General features: G+C 32.4%; 2 protein-coding genes across 2 annotated transcripts; both read left to right on the top strand.

Moving 5' to 3' along the window:
- Window positions 1-6,541: 6,541 nt before the first annotated feature.
- Window positions 6,542-7,040, top strand: LOC120139032. Its single transcript, XM_039154381.1, has 2 exons — window positions 6,542-6,640; window positions 6,724-7,040. Exons 1-2 carry the CDS (start codon window positions 6,542-6,544, stop codon window positions 6,955-6,957), a joined length of 333 nt encoding a protein of 110 aa, XP_039010312.1. The 3' UTR covers window positions 6,958-7,040.
- An 8,995-nt stretch (window positions 7,041-16,035) lies between these two features.
- On the top strand, window positions 16,036-16,526 carry LOC120139031 (aquaporin PIP2-7-like). Its single transcript, XM_039154380.1, has 2 exons — window positions 16,036-16,240; window positions 16,336-16,526. Exons 1-2 carry the CDS (start codon window positions 16,036-16,038, stop codon window positions 16,524-16,526), a joined length of 396 nt encoding a protein of 131 aa, XP_039010311.1.
- Window positions 16,527-21,945: the final 5,419 nt, after the last annotated feature.

Here is a 21,945-nt window from a genome sequence, read left to right as displayed (position 1 = left end):
CCTTTTATTATCAGAAGGTGGTGAGGCTACAACATCAAATGGACAGTTATCGTGTGTAGAAGCAAGGTTAATGTCTTTCCATACATCTTCCTTATTTTGGGGTCTATGGGTTTGGAGGTAGATATGAAGCAGTATGAAGTGAAGTTAATTACTAGTTCCCAGAAGTAGTGGAACTCAGTTTAAGACCAAAAAAGAGAGGATTTCGAGGGAGAGTGATAATGGAAAAAGAATATTTGTACTAAGAAGCTGCCTCCACTTCAATGACGAACGTGGAATGCTTTTAGGCATTGGTTTGTCCCATTTGGTCGTTCAAAAGTGTGCAAACTGGAGCCACGTCCCTGTAACTTGCTCCAAATTGGGTTGGGTTAAAATTTTGGGTAAATTATTCTTTTAGTACCGAAGCTGTCAATTTTGGTTTGTTTTAGTACATAAATTTTTAATTTTTCAAAATCATACCCAAAATTTAGTTTTTGTTTCATTCAGTACCCTACAGATAAAAACTTTAGATTTTATTTCATTTTAGTATCCCGTTCAAAATTTAACGTTAAGTTTTGAAAAAAAATTTAAAGTGTAGGTACTAAAACGAACCAAAATTGATAGTTTAGGTACTAAAAACATTTAGTTTTTTAAAGGCGAGTCGCTAAAATAAAATGAAAACTAAACGTTAGATATGGTTTTAAAACAATTAAAAGTTTAGGCACTAAAACTGATAGTTTAGGTACTAAATGTGTAATTTACCTTAAATTTTTCAACTCATTTTGATTTTGATTAATTTTAAATTCAAGTCGTTTTAAATTTCAACTATTTTTAGGTAAATTAGCTATTTTGTCACTGTAACATCCCAAACTACGGGTTAGCGACTAAACTGTAAAACTTCAGAATTTGGTGATTAAAGTAGAAAAGTTGAATAGTTCAATGACTTAATTGAAAATATTTCCCGAAGGGTTGTTAGTAATTATTAAAAGAATTAAAGGGTAAAATGATCATTTGACTTGGAAATGATAAGATAATGATATATATGGGGATAAGGTTGAGAGATTTCTCCAGAAATCTCTTCCTTCTTCTTCTTCTTCTTCATACGTGAGAGAGAGAGTCAAGCAAAGGTAAGTTTTCTGATTTGTTGATTATTTGTTGATTTTAAGTATGGGTTTTGATCCTTAAGTGATACTTAAGCTTAAGGAAAGCTTAAGCTGTCTTAAAATCAAAAGATGAAGAAGTTATGAGAGATTATAGATAAGAAGTTTCTAAATGAATTTCTGAAAAAAAAGTTGATAAAAGAACTTTGAGATTGAATTTGACTTGTCATATAGGGAATAAGAAGTTATAAGTGTTAGAATTAAGTTTGGATAACATGGAAAATTTGATGTGATTCTTAACTTTAAGAATTTGAATGAAGTAAGGGAGATAATAAAGTGTTGGAATGATAGAAGTTAGTTAAAATGGTTGTAGTTGAGTTTGGTGGTATGAAAGGAGTTTTGTATGAGGAAATTCAGTGAAGAGTTAATGAATTTTCGAGTGAAAAAGTATGTTTTGGGCAGAGTGTATCGATACCCTCTTGAACAAAAATTCCCAGAATGTAATAAGGGTACCAATACCTTAAGGAGTGTATCTATACCCCTAAATAAAAAAGTGAATATGGGTATATTAAATTCGTTTAAGTTATTAGCATCAAATTACAAGGTGTAGATATCTGATATGTATAAATGTATGATTGTGTAGATATCAAGCACAAACAAGTTTTGAAATGACTACAAAGTTAGGATCAATCCAAAGAGAAAAATCATAGAAGTGGATTTGGATATATAAAGTGTCAAGGTGAGTGCATTTTATTTTGATATAGAATTATATGGAAATTGGACTTGCGATAAGTCTATTTCCTATAATTATAGTACATGAAGTTATAAATATAAGCATGTGAATAATATGATTTGTATGATGTATGAATTCATGAGTAAAGACATGTGTGAATATGATTTGTATGCATTATATGTCATGTGAACATAAGAGGACAAAAAATAAATTATATGATATGAGATAAGTGAAGGTATGCGTATATGATATATGTATGAAATAAGATATATATGATTATATGAGATATATGAGAAAAGGTACATGTGACATGTGAATTATATGGAAATGATCTACTTGTAATTGAACTACGTGACTATGTGATTCTTATGTGTGCATGAATACATGAAAACATGTATATGTTATTGTATATGACATGATCTATATGAATATGTAAAATTGTGAGATAAGTTATATGACATTGATATACGGACTATATGAAGGTATGTATATGAGTACATGTATAAGTTTATATGTTATTCTATGTGCTATGTGATGTATATATGAACATATATGAACAAGATATGGCATACGTACATGAACAAATGAGAAATGATATAAGCCATATGAAACAATCTACGTGATTACATGAATACGTGATTACATGCACTTGTGATATTTTTTATATGACATGAACCTATGTGATTATGTGAATAGGTGTTATATGTTATATGATATGAGATAGATGGTTACAAATACATGTGGTATGTGACAGAAGAGAAGAAATATGTGATCATAAGAGCAATAATATGACTCACAATAATAGTGCCTATGTTATGTAATATGAGAGCTAGGGGTATAGTTGGCATGCCAATAGTCGAGGGTTACCTATGTCTTTCGGGACATATGGACATGATTACCTATGTTCTTCGGGACATATAGACAGGATTACCTATGTTCTTCGGGACATATGGACAATTTACCTATGTTATTTGGGACATATGGACAGTTTACCTATGTTCTTTGGGACATATGGACAATTTATTAAACGAGTTGTGGTGACAGTATATGTGTGCACAACCTCAGTGTACTCACATACCTTAAGTTCTCAGTACTATACATGGGTTAATGCATGGGCCTATAAAGGATATCAAAAGTATTTGCATTATTATATGATATCGTGTTATTATTGTTTACACTGAATGATATGGGTACATGGTCTAATAAAGAGATAATAACAAATACAATATATGTTATATATATATATATGCTTTTGGTGATATGAAATGTTTTACAGGAATTATATGATGTTATATGTGTTTCTTTGTGAAATTATATATATGTGTTATATGATACACAGAAATGATAAGTATAAGATCATATGATAAATGGGTTAATGATAATGATGTTGATGTTGATAATGATAGTATATGTACATGTATACATTCTATTATGTGAAATGGTTTATAATTTCTATTATGTGTTTTATATGCCTCACTAAGTCAATGACTTAGCATGTGATTGTTTTACACGTAGGTTCCGAGAAGAGGAAGATTGATAAAAGTTATGCAAGACATGTCAGTTTCTCCTTTCCAAAGATCAGATCATAAAAGAAATGAATAGTTTGTATTTTGTAATACTGATTGTGGTTGGCATGTAAATAAAGGTTTGAATCCGATATGTTCTAATCGGTTTTGTAAAATCATATGATTGAGTTTTGTAATGTTTTAAACGTATTTATGTAAATGATAACTTTATAGTGATGAAATGTTAAGTTTTTATGAGTTTTATATATGTTGGCCGGAATTACTGTAGCAGAGTATCGATACACCATAGCAGGGTATCGATACACCATAGCAGGGTATCGATACCCCTGTAGCATTCTGGAAACTTTTTTAGCATCGGTACTGTTCACGATAATGTTCATTACTGTTCATGGTACTATTCATACAGTATAGTACTATTCATAAAAACATTTTTACCTTAAATTTTTTTATAATAAAACATAATTCAACAGTATATGATCGTATTTTATTCATATAAGTTTAAATGTTCTATTATTTTGTAAGAATATTGTTTTAAAAAGTCAATATGACATCTCAGACTCGTATCCAGGTTGGGTACGGGTTGGGGTGTTACAGTCACCAGCCTATTATTTAGTTTTTGTTTTGGTTATCCAACTATTGTTTCAAAGGCATGATATCAAAAAATGTCATTAACAATTGACTAAATAGTCTATTTGACCTCTATCCTTTTTTGGAGTATTTTGGCCCTCAATGTTTTATTTTAGGGGGAAAATGTCATTTTTTGGATGGAAACTATTAGTCAACAAATAATAAACGCTACAAATAGGGAATTTTTAACCCTAAAATGAAACATTGAAAGGCAAAATGCTCTAGAAAGAAAGAATAAGGGCCAAAATGATTATTCAACCAGAAGTTAGAATCAAAATGATTCAAAAAAGAACATACCAAAGTGACTATTTAGTCAAACATTATGTCTTTCTCAAAATCATATCTAACATTACGTTTTGGTTCTGATTTAGTCATCCGTCGTTAAAAGATTAATGATGATGTTGGTGCGTCATCATAAGGTAATGTTACATCAACATTACAAAATTTGGATATGATTTGGCAAATGGTGTTTATGGGTTTGACAACATCGACTCGGAGATCGACGATTCGGATTCAATCTCTTCTTCAGATGAAGAGTGGGAAAAAGAGGCAATAAAGTACATAGTTGAGAAGCATAAGAAGAATATGATGAAAATAGAAGATAAGAAGAAGAAGAAGATGTATGAGGATTTACTGAAGTGACGTAGCAAACGACTCGTTGAGAGGGAAGAAAAAATTAAAAATTTTAGTCTAGAAATTGAGAAGAAGAACACGACAAAAGAAAAATATGAAGGTGTCTTAATTAGACGTATTGAACAAATTGAAGAGAAATATAAAAAAATAGAAAATGACATATGTACAAATATTGATTTGTATGGTTTTAATTTATGTATGAAGTTGTCTTTATTAATTAAGTAATTATTGGATTAAGTAAACTTATTTAGTAATAGTTTGCAATTATATAAGAATTGAAGTGAAAGTTTGAAGTAATGATGTTCAACTAAAAAAACTCATAAACATAGTTAGAGTTCAAACTAAAAACATAATTAAAAGAGTAAAAGTAAAAAAGATAACATAATATTTTTAACGGTTATTTTAGCGTCCAACCCGATATTTAGGAAGATGAGGACAATGCTTTCTGTTATGTCCTTCACTTTTATAGTGGCCACAAAGTTTTGGTAGACCTGGCTCTCTTTGAGGATAATCCATATCGGTATGAATTTGGCTAGATTCAGGTCGACCTTTTAACTTCCTATGCAATTCAGGATTTGAAAACCATTCTTCAGAAATTCTTGATGTAGACCAATATGCTTCATTTGGGAGGTACTTAAAATCACAAATATAAATGTTATGCATAGTGTGCAAGCTATAACAGTCATCACCATATAAGTATGAGTCAACATTAATGTGCATACATGCAACAACAACGTGAGCGCATGGAAATCTAAAAGCTTGAAATCGACCACAATCACACCATCTTCTATTCATATTACTAGTGTACGTTGTAGAATTATCTACCACATGTGGTCGAACTAGTACTTGGACAACGAAATCATAATCAAGTCTAGCAAAATTATGGAAAAACATCAATGTCGTGTGTGTTTGATTCTTTTGCACTGCCTTCTCTAAATCTGGAGCTCAATTTCTCCCATTGCTGATCATGGCATCTATTTGTACACTTTTGTTTGCCATACTTTACCCAACCTAAAGTAAGTCTCCCTAACAATACTTGCTATTGGGAGATGTCGAATCCCTTTTTCAGCACTGAGTTGATACATTCAGCAAGGTTGGTAGTCATATGGCCGTAACATCGACACTCAACATCATATGCTTGCGACCATCTCTCCCTAGGTATTTCAGCAGGGAATTCATACACATCATATCCGTATCTTCTCAAATTTTCTAGCCGTACACGGAAGTTTGGTTTCAGTAAAGCGTACCCTAAAAAGCGGTACCTAAAAAGCGGTAAAATAAATGTTATTGAAAAATACAAAAAATAACATAAATGAAGCAAAAATAATTAAGGAGAAATGACATAATAGTTACCCATGTTGATAATCTCTTTTTTGATCTTTTTCTGCTTAAACCTCTTCATAGCATTAGATGCAATATGACTAGGGATGTAAATGAGACGAGACAGATCGCGAGCTACTCGAGATCGACTCAATCAAGGCTCGATAAATACTCAGGTCGAATAGACTCGACTTGAGTTCTTAACGAGCCGAAACGAGCTACTCGATATTCGACTCGAAAAGCTCGTGAGCAGCTCGAAAAAATGTTATATTATAATTTTAGATTTTTTAAAATTACATTATTAAAAATACATTATTGATAATTATAAAATTTTAAAAATATATTAAAAATTCTATAATACAACTAAACCATATTGTAATGCATTTAATATCAAAATATTATATTGTATTTACCTCATAAATCAATACCAAGTCGATTAATTAATGTATTTGTAATGAACCTTAAACCTTAAACCTTAAATCCTAAACTTGATTATGTGATAAGGGTTAAGTTATGCACATGAAGGTAACATACAAATTATGCAAAATGATGTTATGTGACTCCTAAATAAATCATTTGCATACTTATAAATAAACATATCAACATGAAAAATAAATATACACAACATGCCTCTGCTTAAGAAGATAAGCGGATATGTTAACCATCGCAACCTTAGAGTCCGAGCTAAATCAGTTGTTTCCGTTTCAAACTCTGTTTCCACAATGGTAATGAACAATTTATAAAAATGTGTTGTGAACATAATCTCCCTCATTTGACATTATAATCACATATGATTATTCATTTGCAGGGTGTGGAAGAAATGAAAGAGTTCGGGTTCATTACAATGCTTCAACTTGCTGCAGATTTGTTGAACGATAGACTCCCCGAGGCCAGAGAAGCAGCAAGAAACATCGTGTTTTCGGTATACAAGGTGGCATTTAATGAGGACGGAGTCCAGAATCCAAAGGCTTGGCAAAGCTTTTGCCTGACCAGCTTGTCACCCATTCAGGCTCAGTGTATGATCAAAGTTATCTCTTCTTAGTATGGTTTTAGAGCAAGGCTTTTAGCAGCAGCTCACCAGGTTGTGGTAGAGCTTAGGGTTCATGAAGATGCTTTCTTTACATGATTTGGAATAACACATTTTATGTTATTTCGTCTTGAATTAAATGAAATTTACGAATTTCATCCACTTTTTAGAGCTTATTCTCAGGTTCGGAGATCGATATCGAGCATAAAGATGAGAATAGGGAACTTCAGACATCCCCAAGTTATCAGAGCATAAAAATCTGAAAATTGATGAAGAATTAATCAATCGAATAATAAATGGTAACAAAATTTTCGATACATTATTTCACGACCACTACAACAGTCCGAGCGATTGTTCATGTGGTAATTCGATCACTCTGGTTTGACACTTCTCATCAAGACGTGCTTTGTAAGCTCGAAGAGAACCAACCGGAAGTGGCATCACATGCTCAACTTCGGTCTTCAACTCCTGGAAATACGTGTGTAACTGATTTACATCCTTGCATGGCCAGCCTACTCCGAGTTTGCAATAGACAGCAAAGCCATCTCAATCTGGGAAAATGGTTGACCTGCATAGAGCTTAAGCTGCCCCTTCTTAACAACAATTACATCCTCGGCATGAGATTTTGCAACTTCACGAAGTTCCTGCAAATTTCAGTTCTCGTATCAGTCATACGGATTAAGGAAAATGTATGGCATTAAATTTCAATTCTCGTATCTCTCGACCCCGTTGATTCTATAATTTCAGGAGACAATATTCCTTCACTGCTCTCTGAACCAACACTATAAATTTAACAAATAACCAATGATTGCAAGGACCTCATGAAAACTATGAACTCGAATTCAACTGATCACAGAAGGTAACAAATTTAAATAGAGCATCATTCTTAACAGTCCTATATTTATCGGTTTATAAACTGTATCAATTTGTTTGCTATCAAGAAACTTGATTTCACATTTCGAAATTCCATTCTCATAGCTCGATTTGCTACCGTTCGTTAAACCAGAAAAACCCTTTGCGCCATTGCTAGAAATCTTTTCAGGCCCTCTGAATTTAAACTTCTTCACATCTTTTGTATCTTCACCATCCTTATCCAATAAACCTATAAACGACTCAGGAAATCTTAATAAAAAATGGTTAAAATCGTATATTATAAGACATTTCTTTAACCTTTTCATCCAATTCAGATTCATCAAAATAAAAAGACGTACTAGAACTTGATCCAACTTTCTCATTGTTAAAAAAATTACCATTTTTACTCCTATTATCCCTCTGGAAACTATTCAAGTTCCCATCTTTATCCTCAGGATTCCGATTTCCCATCATCCAAACAGAAATTAATGTTTGAAACACAAAAACCCTAACATAACCAATCCCAAATTTCAAAACGGAAAGAGCTGAAAATTTACCAAAAACGCCACTGTTTTCTCCAGTAACAGTATACGATATTTAGCTTGAAAGATAAAATGTCTTTCCTTCAGATGCTCCAAAGCGTTGAACTTGGTTTGAAACTTGGTTGCGCTCCCCCGATTGAAATATTCATGGATAAAAAAAGAACGCCTTGAGGCGGAGGATTGTACCTGGAAATGGAAGCTCTGCCTCCCTAAAACTATATTTAAAATTAGAGGCTTGCCTCTCTACCGCCCGTGGAGTTGGTCATGTGAGTTATATCCCACATTGGTGGTTCTAGAGGAATAAGGGGTAAAGTGGAGTGTATAAAAGGAATGAGTTTCAGTAAATATAACATGAGAAAATCGTCTCAGTGACCAAAAATGCCTTATAATATACGATTTTAACCATTTTTTTTTTGGATTTGCCAAAATGACCAACAAAATCGCAATGCGATCTCTAATTCGCAACGCGATATCCAGTATCGCAAATTCGCGCTGCATTTCGCGTTGTGATAGTTGAAAATCGCATTGCGATTTTCTATTTCGCGTTGCGATAGTTGAAAATCGCGTTGCGATTTTTTATTTCGCGTTGCGATAGTCTACAGTATCGTTGCGATAATTTTCTCTAAAAAGATAGTATCCGCGCGGACGTGTCGAAGACACGTATGACCACGACCACGACCACGACCACGACCACGACCACGACCCGAGACGAGACGAGACGAGACGAGACGGCGGCGGCGGCGGCGCGCGAGAGTCCCCCTTGTTCTCTTTCACTCAACAAGGAAATGGGAAATCCAAGCCTTAAATACACTTCCATATAGTGTTTCCAATACTATGTGGGATTGAGCATTACTCAACACTTCAAAGAAAATATAGTAATTTTTGTAGCATGTTTCCTACTTAATCCATATCTAAAATATTAAAATTTTATCATATTAAAACTATATGTATAAGTTTGAATTGAAATGTAGATATCTACAACTCTTTTAATTCTCTTGATAAAATGATAAAATGTTTTAGATATGTGGATTAAGTGGGAAACATGTTACAAAAATTGCTATATTTTCTTTGAAGTGTTGAGTAATGCTCAATCCCACATAGTATTGGAAACACTATTGGGAAGTGTATTTAAGGCTTGGATTTCCCATTTCCTTGTTGAGTGAAAGAGAACAAGGGGGACTCTCGCGCGCCGCCGCCGCCGCCGTCTCGTGGTCGTGGTCGGGTCGTGGTCGTGGTCGTGGTCGTGGTAGTACGTGTCTTCAACACGTCCGCGCGGATACTATCTTTTTAGAGAAAATTCTTAAGAAACAAAATCTTTTTTTAATTTACTATAGACTATCGCGACGAATTTGGAAAATCGCAACGACACTGTAGACTATCGCAACGCGAAATGGAAAATCGCAACGACACTGTACACTATCGCAATGCGAGATGGAAAATCGCAATGACACTGTACACTATCGCAACGCGATTTTCAACTATCGCAACGCGAAATGGAAAATCGCAACGATCGCAATGACAGTGTACACTATCGCAACGCGATTTTCAACTATCGCAACGTGAAATGGAAAATCGCAACGACACTGTAGACTATCGCAACGCGAAATGGAAAATCGCAACGACACTGTAGACTATCGCAACGCGAAATGGAAAATCACAACGACACTGTAGATTATCGCAACGACACTGTAGACTATCGCAACGCGATTTTCAACTATCGCAACGCGAAATGCAACGCGAAATGCAACGCGAATTTGCGATACTGAAAATCGCGTTGCGAATTAGAGATCGCATTGCGATTTTGTTGGTCATTTTGGCAAATCCAAAAAAAGTTGGTTAAAATCGTATATTATAAGGCATTTTTGGTCACTGAGGCGATTTTCTCATATAACATAAAATCAGTTGAGTTTGAATTGAGTTTAAAATTGAGTTTGAGTCTTGAGCTTCAATCGAGTTTTTGAATTTTTTTTTAAGTTTGAGTCTTTTTGAGTTCTAGTCGAGTTTTAATAATATATTTCGAGTTTGAGTTGAGTTTGATAATTTTTAACTTACGAGTTTTCGAGTCGAGTTTACTCTTACAGTTTTTGAGTTCGAGTTGAGTTTAGTAATACTCGAGCTTGACTCGGCTCGTTTACACCTCTAAATATGATGATACCAAACTTATGATTGGAGTAAAACTAAATAATTAGCTACATTCGCTTTTTGTCTTCTAACTATTATGGTCGTCTTGCAAAGTTTTATGATATAAAAAAGTTAAAATTGTAGAATTCCAACTATATAGGTGACAATATTAGTGACATACAAGGAAATCCTTTAATACCAAAAGATATTGGGTGTGTAATAAATTATCCAATTTATCTGGTAGCAAGATCTTTCTAATCAATGTCATAAGATATACCCAGGCTTCATATTTCACATCTTGCTCAGTTAATTATCCATATACTCTAAATTCTCAACCATGTCATCAGTATTCGTATCCCATCAATGACAGCGACTGGAGCCTTCTTTCCTAATAAATCAGAAATAACTGCATCTCACACATAACTTTTGCGAAGCACCACTGGCATTGCATTAATTAGAACACCAAGTTAGTACGCAACATCTTCTAATGTCATTGTCACTTCACCAAAAGGAAAATGAAATGTATGATTTTCAGGCCTCCAACGCTCAATCAACGCCGATTTTAGTGCCGACATCACCTTAAAACATCGAAAAAATTTCACTGGATATAATCCAGATTGTTGAAGATATATCACAATCCGTTGATGTGGCTCTTCATTCGTCATTCTTCGATGACGAATGCCTTGTTCTTCTTGCTACAATTTAAAATAAATTGATTAATAAAATTATATAAATTATTATTATTAATACTATATTTTTTTTCAAAAGTAAAATAAAACAAATTAAATTAAAATTACCATAATCAACTCGATTGACGAAATATAAACATCATCAAGACGTAACATTTCTTCTTTTGAGGTCATTTAGCACAAAATCATTAACAAAAAGTTTTTACTCTCAATATAATGTTTGATTTCAAGTGAAAAATCAATCTAACTCAAACCCCTATTTACACTACTCTATCCAACGACTATAAACGTATAGTTTTTTAAAATTAAAAAATAGTCGTTGGAACTCATCACACCGGTGTGACAAGTTCGATTGAATTTAAAAATAATTGATTATTGACCAACGGTAGAAAATTTCAAATTTTTACCATTGGAACTCGTCACAATAACGTGACGAGTCCCGTTGCCATTAAAATATTATATATATATATATATATATATATATATATATATATTCAATCTTTTTTTAAATTTTAAAAAAAATATATTTTAATAGGGACTCCTCATACCCGCTTAATGAGTCCAAAAAATTTATTAAATATATTTAACCCGTAAGACCCATTTAAAAATAATTTCTCATAAAATTCATCACATTGACCTGATGAATTCTATTTACACTGTAATTTTTATCATAAATCTCAAAATAAAATTAGAGTTTACCTATTCAACTAAATAATAAGTCAGATACGAATATTTACATAATTCTACCCACCATCATTACTAGACCTTTTTATAGAACCAGTCAGCCATGAGCTCATATTTTGTGGCTTAAATCCCCACCCTCGTTGGGTTAATGATAATATGACAACAAACATGTACTCCATGTCAATAAGTCGGACAAGCTTGATGATATGCTGCACCTGTACCTTGTCACTTCTATTTGACCCTAGGAATTGTCACTTGTACAGCCCAAACAATAGAAACAAAAGAACACGTGTCGAATTAGGGCAAACACAAACATTTTAGACGTTACGATAAGAATAGAGAGACCACACCAAAGCCTAAAGCGTTAGGGATGTTTGGTTAAATGAACGTGTGATTCTCATCAAAATATAATTTACATTTTCATGTTTGATTGGTTGAGAATCTCATTCTCAGTAATATTTTATTATTAATAGTAGATTTTTTGGGATATATTACCGGAAATGTTATTACCTTCATTTCCTTAGGTATTGTTGGATTATCGATATTTTAGACTAAAATACCTTTAAATTTTTTTTCTTCAAAAATATCTTTTTTCTGTCATTCAATAATAAAAATTCTACGAAGGTTAAATAACAAATTTATCCTTAAACTATTTTAGATTTACAAAAAAAAATCTATAATTAAAATTTTATTCGAAGTTCAGGGATTAAAATAAAATTTTACCCTTTCATTAAACCTTTTTATATTTTTTATTTTATAAAAAAATATAAATTTTATGAATTTAAATGAAAATTATCAAAATATCCCTACATTCCTATCAAAATATCCCTTATAAACTGTTGACTTAATGTTTAGTTCTCTTCTAAACTGAAATGTTCACCCAAAATTGTAAAGGTAAAAAATCTCTAGATCTAAGTTTAGAAGAGAATAGATGATTTTTTTTCTTTAATTACATGTGTTTATCATCACACGGTGGCCACCACCGTTGAATATGATCGACGTTCGATGGAGTTTTTGAGAATCGGGAGTTGGAGAGTTGGGAGTTGAGAGGATAAAGCTTACGGAACTTTCCGTTCTTTTTTTTAATTGAAAGAGATAGTCTACTTCTGGAATTTTATTTAACTATTAAAATATTGTTTGTGTTTCAATTAAAGAAAAATATAGATCGGGCCATTCCATTCCCATTTCAACTTTTTTTTTTTAAATTTTTTAATAAATTCTAAAAATATATTTTTAAGGGATATATTAATTTGTCATTCCTTCCACCTTTTAAAATTTATAATTTAATCTAACTTTAGAATGTAAACTTTAGTTTTTTTTTGTCCTAATTTCAGCAATCTAAATTTCTACAATTTTATTTTAATTCTATTTAATTTAGTCATTTTGTGTTCTTTAAGTTTATTCAAATTTCATTCAACATTTTAACCTTCATTTTTCATGTTTTATTACATTTTATTATCATGTTAAACTAATGTAATTAAATAATAATTCAAATTCAATAATACATTAATTTTTTTTAACTTTATGTATATACGAATTTCAATTTTTATTGAAATTGAAGCATTTTAAAAATCATTAAAAATGTCTCCTTATAATTATAATTATAATTATTATGTTTTAGGATGAGTTATGTGAAATTTTTAAAAAATTTAACGACTGCGACACCCGCAGTGATCTCGATGGCATATGTTATGTCTGCAACCGTGATAAATGCGGCGCGGTCAAAAAAGCGACCGCGAACGCTATTTAAATCTCTTATTAAGACTTTAAGAATTATAAACATCTGTAAACAAAATGTGATTCTGATTTTTATATTTAAAATGTAGTATGAATTTACTCTAGTTTATTTAATTAAAACTGAAGAAAATGATTTACATGTTTTATATTATATTAATTTAAACATCTTGATGTTAGAGAATGTAAGGTAATTAGAAATAGTTCTCCACCCTATAAATGTTATAAATAATTGATTTCATGTATTGTGTTGTGAATCATAGTTAAGTATATAAGTTTATAATTAGGGTTAATTACACCATTTCTCATTAAACTTTACTCTTTTTTCTATTTCACTCGTTGTATTTTTAATTTTTTTTCAATATACTCACTGAATTTTTGAATTGTTTATGTTTTGGTCACTCTAAATTATTTTATTATTATTTTGATATGACATGACATTTTTATTATTAAAATATATAAATAATTTAAAATAAATTATAAAATAATATTTTATTATTACTAAATTTAAAAACATTTAAAATAATCACCACCCACCGTCGACCACCATTAATCACTGCCAGCCTTTGAAATTGACAAACGTTTGATCCCAAATTTCATGGGTCTTTGCCTCCACTTTTTGAGTTCGAATCTGGTGGTTGTTTCACCGAAAACTGTCACAAAATCCATGAATCTCGATTGAAACATTTTGTTTTCCTCATTTTTGATCTCATATTTGTGGACTTTGGAGCATGTTCCGACCAAATAGAGGTCGGATCCGAACTCAGGGGTCGAGGTGAAGTGACCCATGAAACTTGGGACCGAACGATCACCATCTATTGACGACGAACAACCTTTTGGTTTTCTCATTTTTTTTATTAGATTCGGAGCATGTTCCGACAAAATAGAGATTAAATTCAAACTCAAGGGTCGAGACGAAGTGGCCATTGAAATCTGGGACGAAACGACCACCATCTACGATCGTCGATGTTGGCATCTAAAGCCGACGAATAGTGGATGACCCATTCTATTTTTATTTTATATTTTAAATTATATTTATATTGAATAAAAATGTCACATCATATCAAAATAACAATAAAATAATTCAAAGGGACCAAAATATGAGCAATTCAAAAGTTTAGTGAGTAAATTGGAAAAAATTAAAAATACTATGAGTGAAATAAAAGAGAGTATAAATTTCAATGAGGAATGATGTATTTTACCCTTATAATTATATGTATGAGAATGATTCTTTAAACTTCGTGAAACTAAGAGAATTTTAATCCTCTTAATTTATAAATCTTGGGTAACTAACTTCTTGAAAATAATCCCTTAATATTTGCATTAATAAGATACATGTATTGCAGCTCTATTAGATGATGTACAGGGATAGAACCAGGATTTTAGTTCTGGGGGAAATTATAATTAACAATAAAAAATGGGTGCAAAATCAAAATGTAAAGGTTTAAATTGATAATTATCTTTATTTTTTTAATAGTAAAAAAATTTGTGGGGCCGGGGTCATACATGGCTCTATCACTAATGATGTGGTTTATTGAAAGCGTTAATTTCATCATATATTCTCAAAGTATGATCATCATTTTAAATTAGTCCTTAAACTTTCAGATATTTTAATTTCATCCCTAAACTATAATTATTATTCTAAATTAGTCATCAAACTTTTTAAAAATTCCAATTTCATCCCAAACTATATGTATATACTAATCACGCCCATTGTTAATAAAATCATTAGTCCAAGTTATATTATTATATGTTTGAAAAAACAAAAAATTAGGTTAAAATGCGGTTGAAAAAACTACATGTTTAGATGAATTTGAGGATGAAATTAAAATCTTCAAAAGTTTGGGGACTAATTTAGAAAGAGGTTTATAGTTTATGGGTGAAATTAGAATATTCAAAAAGTTTAAGAACTAATTTAGAATGAGAATCATAGTTTGTAGATGAATTTAAAATATTCAAAAGTTTAATGACCATTTTAAAATAAGGGTTATAATTTGGGGACATATAATAGAATCAACTCTAAATAAAATGATATGTTTAACGACAATGACTCTGCCGATTTGTTTTTAAAATTGACCAAAATATAAACACACTAAAAGTTCAGAAACCAAGATTATAGTTTACCCTATCATTAAATTTCAGTGAAGAATCCAAATGAAAAAAATGACCGCCACGTATTTAGTAACTACAAGTCTAAACCGATGCGTTATTAACTGGAACTATGGGTTAGCTGTATTTTGGATGCAATACATTTACTCTCGAACATAACTGCATGCATGTTTTTTACTTTTAATTTTTTGTGCATACTCCTTGCCCTATTTAATCTCATAGAACTGCCTCTATCTGCCCATAATTGAAATTGTTTGAGAAAAGAAAGTGGTTTTATCGCCTGAGTTCGTTTCCATGGGGAAAAAAGAGTGGAGGTACACAGTAAGGATTACGTAGACCCCCCACCATCTCCATTGTTGGACATGGAAGAGCTTAAGAGATGGTCTTTTTACAGAGCTGTCCTTGCCGAGTTTGTTGCTACTCTTTTATTCCTTTACGTATTAGTTGCCACTGTTATTGGTTACAAAAGGCAAACAAGTCCCTCTGACGGCGTCGGTACCCTCGGTATTTCTTGGGTTGTCGGCGGCATGATCTTCGTTCTCGTCTACTGCACCGCCGACATATCTGGTAATCGGAAAACGTTACGTTAATTCAATCAAACAATTGAATGGTTACATTAATGGTTATTAGATGTTAAACAAGTGGTGACATTAATCCGACAGTAACGCTGGGGCTGTTCGCGGCGAGGAAGGTTTTGTTGGTTCGAGCGGTGTTGTACATGGTGGCGCAGTGTTTGGGAGCTATTCTTGATGCGGGTTTAGCCAAGTCTGTCATGAAGCACCACTATGATGCATTAGGGGTTGGTGTAACAAAACACATGTTCACGAGTTGTCCGGTTTGGATGAGATTCTAACATCCACGTCAACCCATTAAGGTTAGGTCAGAAAGTGAAAGATATATGTAACAGTCGTAAAACATAAACCTTTTTCTTGTTTGAAAAAAAAATATTACAAACGGTACATTCAGAGATGGATTGAGGACTGATGGATGGTCTATTCTTCTGAAAATTTTAATTTTTCATATAATACAATTTTTTTAATAATTTATTTTAGTCTCATAAAATTTTATAAGTTCATCCTTAATATAAAATATGTCATTCATATCTAAGTACATCAACTTCAACCTAACGTAAAACAATATAATTCTGATAAAAAAATTTGATGATAGATGGGACGATATGTTTATAATATAACTGAGTCTAAATAAACATCGTTGTAGTTGTAGTAATTTAAAGATTATGTGTTCGAGTATGTTTAAATTTCCTGGAGATAAAAATACATATCAATAGTTTAGAAAAATGCTTAAAAAATCACCAGGAAAGCATGGGTTATTAATTTAAAACCATATCGTTGTTTCTTAAATAACGTGAAACTTCTATATATATATATACACTATATTGGAAATGAATCATGTGAAACACCACATGGTTAAAAGGTCAAGTTGAAATTGGAGAAGCATCATCCCCATACTAGATATACAAGAAACAAAGCTGTACTGAAAATTTAATGTTAAGATTCATTTGAATAAACAAAGCATCACATGGTTAATTACCATTAGGTGGACATTTTATCTACCGGATTTTGACCTTTCATTTTTTATTTTATTTTTTTTGGCGAGTAAGGTGAAGTAGATGAAAATATCTACCAATATATCTCCTTAGCATCATGTTTCTATTAGTACAGTGTCTGCTGGGATGCCATGGCTCTATTTTATTTTTATTTTTTTTAATAATCTTGGGTATATTACATAGTAGTATATGTTCATAGATAACTTTCACCCTTTCAATATTTGACATCTATAGTGCTCGAACATTGTTCTTCAAAGAATAACAATATTTTTTTACTACAGAGTCCACTTTTAATTTACTCTTTCTTTTATTTCACTCGTTGTACTTTTAAATTTTTCAATTTACTCACTTAATTTTATAATTGTTCATGTTTTAGTTACTCTAAATTATTTTATTATTGTTTTGATATGACATGACATTTTTTATTATTAAAATATATAAATAATTTAAAATAAATTATAAAATAATATTTTATTATTACTAAATTTAAAAACATTTAAAACAATCACCACCCACCGTCGACCACCATTAATCACTGCCATCCTTTGAAATTGACAACCGTTTGATCCCAAATTTTATGGGTCTTTGCCCCCACTTTTGAGTCTGAATCTGGTGATTGTTTCACGGAAAACTGCTACAAAACCCATGAATCTCAATTGAAACATTTTGGTTTCCTCATTTTTGATCTCATATTCATGGACTTTGGAGCATATTTCGACCAAATGGAGGTCGGATTCGAACTCAAAAGGTCGAGGCAAAGTCACATGAAACTTGGGACCGAACGACCACCATCTACGGTGGTCGACGACGACCAACCTTTTGGTTTTCTCATTTTTTTATTAGATTCGAAGCATGTTCCAACAAAATAGAGATTGGATTCAAACTCAAGGGTCGAGACGAAGTGGCCGATAAAATCTGGGATGAAATGACCACCATCTACGATTGTCGATGTTGACATCTAACGTCGACGAGTAGTGGATGGCCATATTCTATTTTTATTTTACATTTTAAATTATTTTTATATTAAATAAAAATGCCACATCATATCAAAATAATAATAAAATAATTCAAAATGATCAAAATATAAGCAATTCAAAAGTGTAGTGAGTAAATTGGAAAAAATAAAAATACTATAGTGAAATAAAAGAGAGTATAAATTTCAGTGAAGAATGATATATTTTACCCTTATAAATATATGTATGAGAATGATTCTTTAAACTACGTGAAACTAAGATAATTTTAATCCTCTTAATTTATAAATCTTGGGTAACTAACTTCCTAAAAATAATCCCTTAATATTTGCATTACTAAGATACATATATTGCCGCTCTATTAGATGATGTACAGTGATGGATCCCGGATTTTAGTTAATGGGGCAAAGTATAATTAACAATATAAAATAGGGGAAATCAAAACTTAATTAAAATTTAAAGGTCTAAATTGATAATTATCCATATTTTTTTAATGGTAAAAAATTTTGTAGGGTAGTGGCCCCGGGGCCCTACGTGGCCCCGGATGGCTCCATCACTAATGATGTAGTTTATTGAAATCGTTAATTTTATCATATATTCTCAAAGTATGACCATCATTTTAAATTAGTCCTTAAACTTTTAGATATTTTAATTTCATCCCTAAACTATGACTATTATATTAAATTAATCCTCAAACTTTTTGAAAATTCCAATTTCATCCCAAACTATATGTATATACTAATCACATCCCTTGTTAATAAAATCATTAGGCCAAGTTATATTATTATATGTTTGAAAAAACAAAAATTTAGGTTAAAATGTGGTTGAAACTAACTACATGTTTGGATGACTTTGAGGATGAAATTAAAATCTTCAAAAGTTTGGGGACTAATTTAGAAAGAGGTTTATAGTTTATGGGTGAAATTAGAATATTCAAAAAGTTTAAGAACTAATTTAGAATGAGAATCATAGTTTGTAGATGAATTTAAAATATTCAAAAGTTTAATGACCATTTTAAAATAAGGGTTATAATTTGGGGACATATAATAGAATCAACTCTAAATAAAATGATATGTTTAACGACAATGACTCTGCCGATTTGTTTTTAAAATTGACCAAAATATAAACACACTAAAAGTTCAGAAACCAAGATTATAGTTTACCCTATCATTAAATTTCAGTGAAGAATCCAAATGAAAAAAAATGACCGCCACGTATTTAGTAACTACAAGTCTAAACCGATGCGTTATTAACTGGAACTATGGGTTAGCTGTATTTTGGATGCAATACATTTACTCTCGAACATAACTGCATGCATGTTTTTTACTTTTAATTTTTTGTGCATACTCCTTGCCCTATTTAATCTCATAGAACTGCCTCTATCTGCCCATAATTGTGTTGAATAAACTTAAATGTGGTTTTTATTTATTTTTCTTTAAGTTTAGAAGTTAATGGGAAAATAAAAGGTGTAGAGTTTTAATAGGTATAAGGCTAAAGAGTGATGTAGGAGTTAATTGTCTTTTATGAGTTTTAATAGAATTTATTTTTTGTTTTTGATAGAATATTACCTAGTGCCTATATAAAGGACCTTGTTGATTTCATTTATATACAACTCAAAGAAATACAAAATCACTCGGAAATAGTATAGTAGTTGTGGGTTAATTTGTTTTCTATTTTACAAATTGGTATCAAAGCCAATGGCAAATGTGACGGGTCAAATGCCGCTACCACGACTAACGAAGCCGAACTATGAGAACTGGAGCATTCAAATGAAAGCTCTTCTCGGATCGCAAGATGCATGGGAGGTGGTTGAAGAAGGTTTCGAAGAACCAATAACAACCACAGGATATACGGCGGCTCAAACCAAGGCGTTGAAAGAGGCACGATCAAAGGATAAGGCGACACTATACATGTTATTCAGAGCCGTTGACGAGTCGGGCTTTGAGAAGATTGCTGGTGCAACTACTTTAAAAGAAGCGTGGGACATTTTAGGAAAAGTGTTCAAAGGAGCCGACTGAGTCAAGCAAGTGCGTCTCTAAACTCTTCGTGGCGAGTTGGAAAGCATGAAGATGAAGGAGTCGAAAAGTGTATCCGACTACATCACGCGTGTACAAACCGTGGTGAACTAACTCATTCGTAATGGCGAAGCGTTAACCGATGCATGAGTTGTGGAGAAGATTTTGAGATCATTAACCGACAATTTTGGGAATGTTGTGTGCGCAATAGAAGAGTCAAAAGACCTTGTGACGCTCACAGTCAACGAGCTCGCTGGTTCTCTCGAGGCACACGAACAATATAAAAAGAAAAGGAATGATGAGACACTTGAGAAAGCACTTCAAACCAAGGTGTTGAACTATGTTTCGATTTAACAATTTAAGGCAAAATGGTTTTTTGGACTTGAATTGAATTTACAAAATGTTTTTGGACTTAATTGAGTTTATTCAAAGTTTTTAAAAGGTTTCAAAAATAATTCAAAATCAATTAAAATTCGGATTTGAGCCAAAAATATTTTAAGGGGTTTCAAGATTGCCCAGGGGGTATAGATTCCCCCCCAGGGGGTACAGATACCCCAGGTACAGATACCCCCCAGGGGGTACAGATACCCCCTGCATGTTTTTGCCTCTGAGAAAAACAAAATGTCCAGGGGGTACCGATTCTCCCCCAGGGGGGTACCGATTCCCCCCTGTTCAACAGCCTAACGGTCATAATATTTGAATATTATGAAGGGGTATCGATTCCCTATGAAGGGGTACCGATTCCCTCTATTCTGGGCAACCTTTTTGAGTATAAAAATCATCCCCAAACGGCTCCAAAACATCCCCAACGGCTATATACGACTTCAAACTCATTCCAAGCTATAAATACAAGCTGAGGACACTTGAAGAAGAAAGAGAACAACTATCCAAGCAATCAAACACAAGAGAAGAGTTTTTCATTCTTATTTCATCTTTCTCTTGTAAATATTTTGTTCTTGTGAGCTCAATCTTGTAAACACCTACCTTAGAGAGGTTTTCTTGTTTACATCTTTTATCCTATTGTAAAGGGGAAAGGTTCTAGCTAATCCCGTGTAAAAGCTAGGGAAAGGTTCTAGTTTAGCCCGGAAAAACTAGGGAGTTTGTAAGGTTACTCTTTATCCTCAAAAGAAAGAACAAATTAGTGAATTTGTTGGAAAATCCTTGGTGAGGAGCTAAGGTAGTGGACGTAGACTTTGATTGAGAAAGTCGAACCACTATAAATCGCTATGCAATTCTCTATCTTTCAATCTCCTTACTCCCTAAACACAAAAACCGTTCCGACCCCTCTTTGCAAATCGTTCCAGTTGTCGTTTCGAGCTTCCGAAAATCCCAACAATTGGTATCAGAGCCTAACTCGTTAAGAAGGTTTAACCACCTTGAGACGATCCTAGAAGAAGCTCTATCAATTCCCGACGCAACCGACAAAGAAATGACTTTTTCCTCCGGTGCTTATTATCTTGAAGAATATCCTATTATGGATTCACAACCGGTCAACAAGCCACCCTTCTTCAATGGAGCAAATTATGCACATTGGAAGAATAAGATGATGTACTTCATTCAATCATACAATCTAGGAGCTTGGTACTCAATCATGGACGGTTACTCCTTTCCACCCGGCAAGTACAACGATTAGAGTAGAGAAGAGCAGAAAAATTTTCAGCTTAATTCTAAGGCTATACATATTCTATTTTGTGCTTTAGGCCCAAATGAATATGGAAG

Source organism: Hibiscus syriacus, unplaced genomic scaffold (genome assembly GCF_006381635.1).
Source record: "Hibiscus syriacus cultivar Baekdansim isolate YM2019G1 unplaced genomic scaffold, ASM638163v2 tig00110720_pilon, whole genome shotgun sequence".
In the NCBI taxonomy this organism is placed as follows: domain Eukaryota; kingdom Viridiplantae; phylum Streptophyta; class Magnoliopsida; order Malvales; family Malvaceae; genus Hibiscus; species Hibiscus syriacus.
The sequence above is the reverse complement of the archived record's forward strand: the minus strand, read 5'-3'. Positions and strand labels throughout refer to the sequence as shown.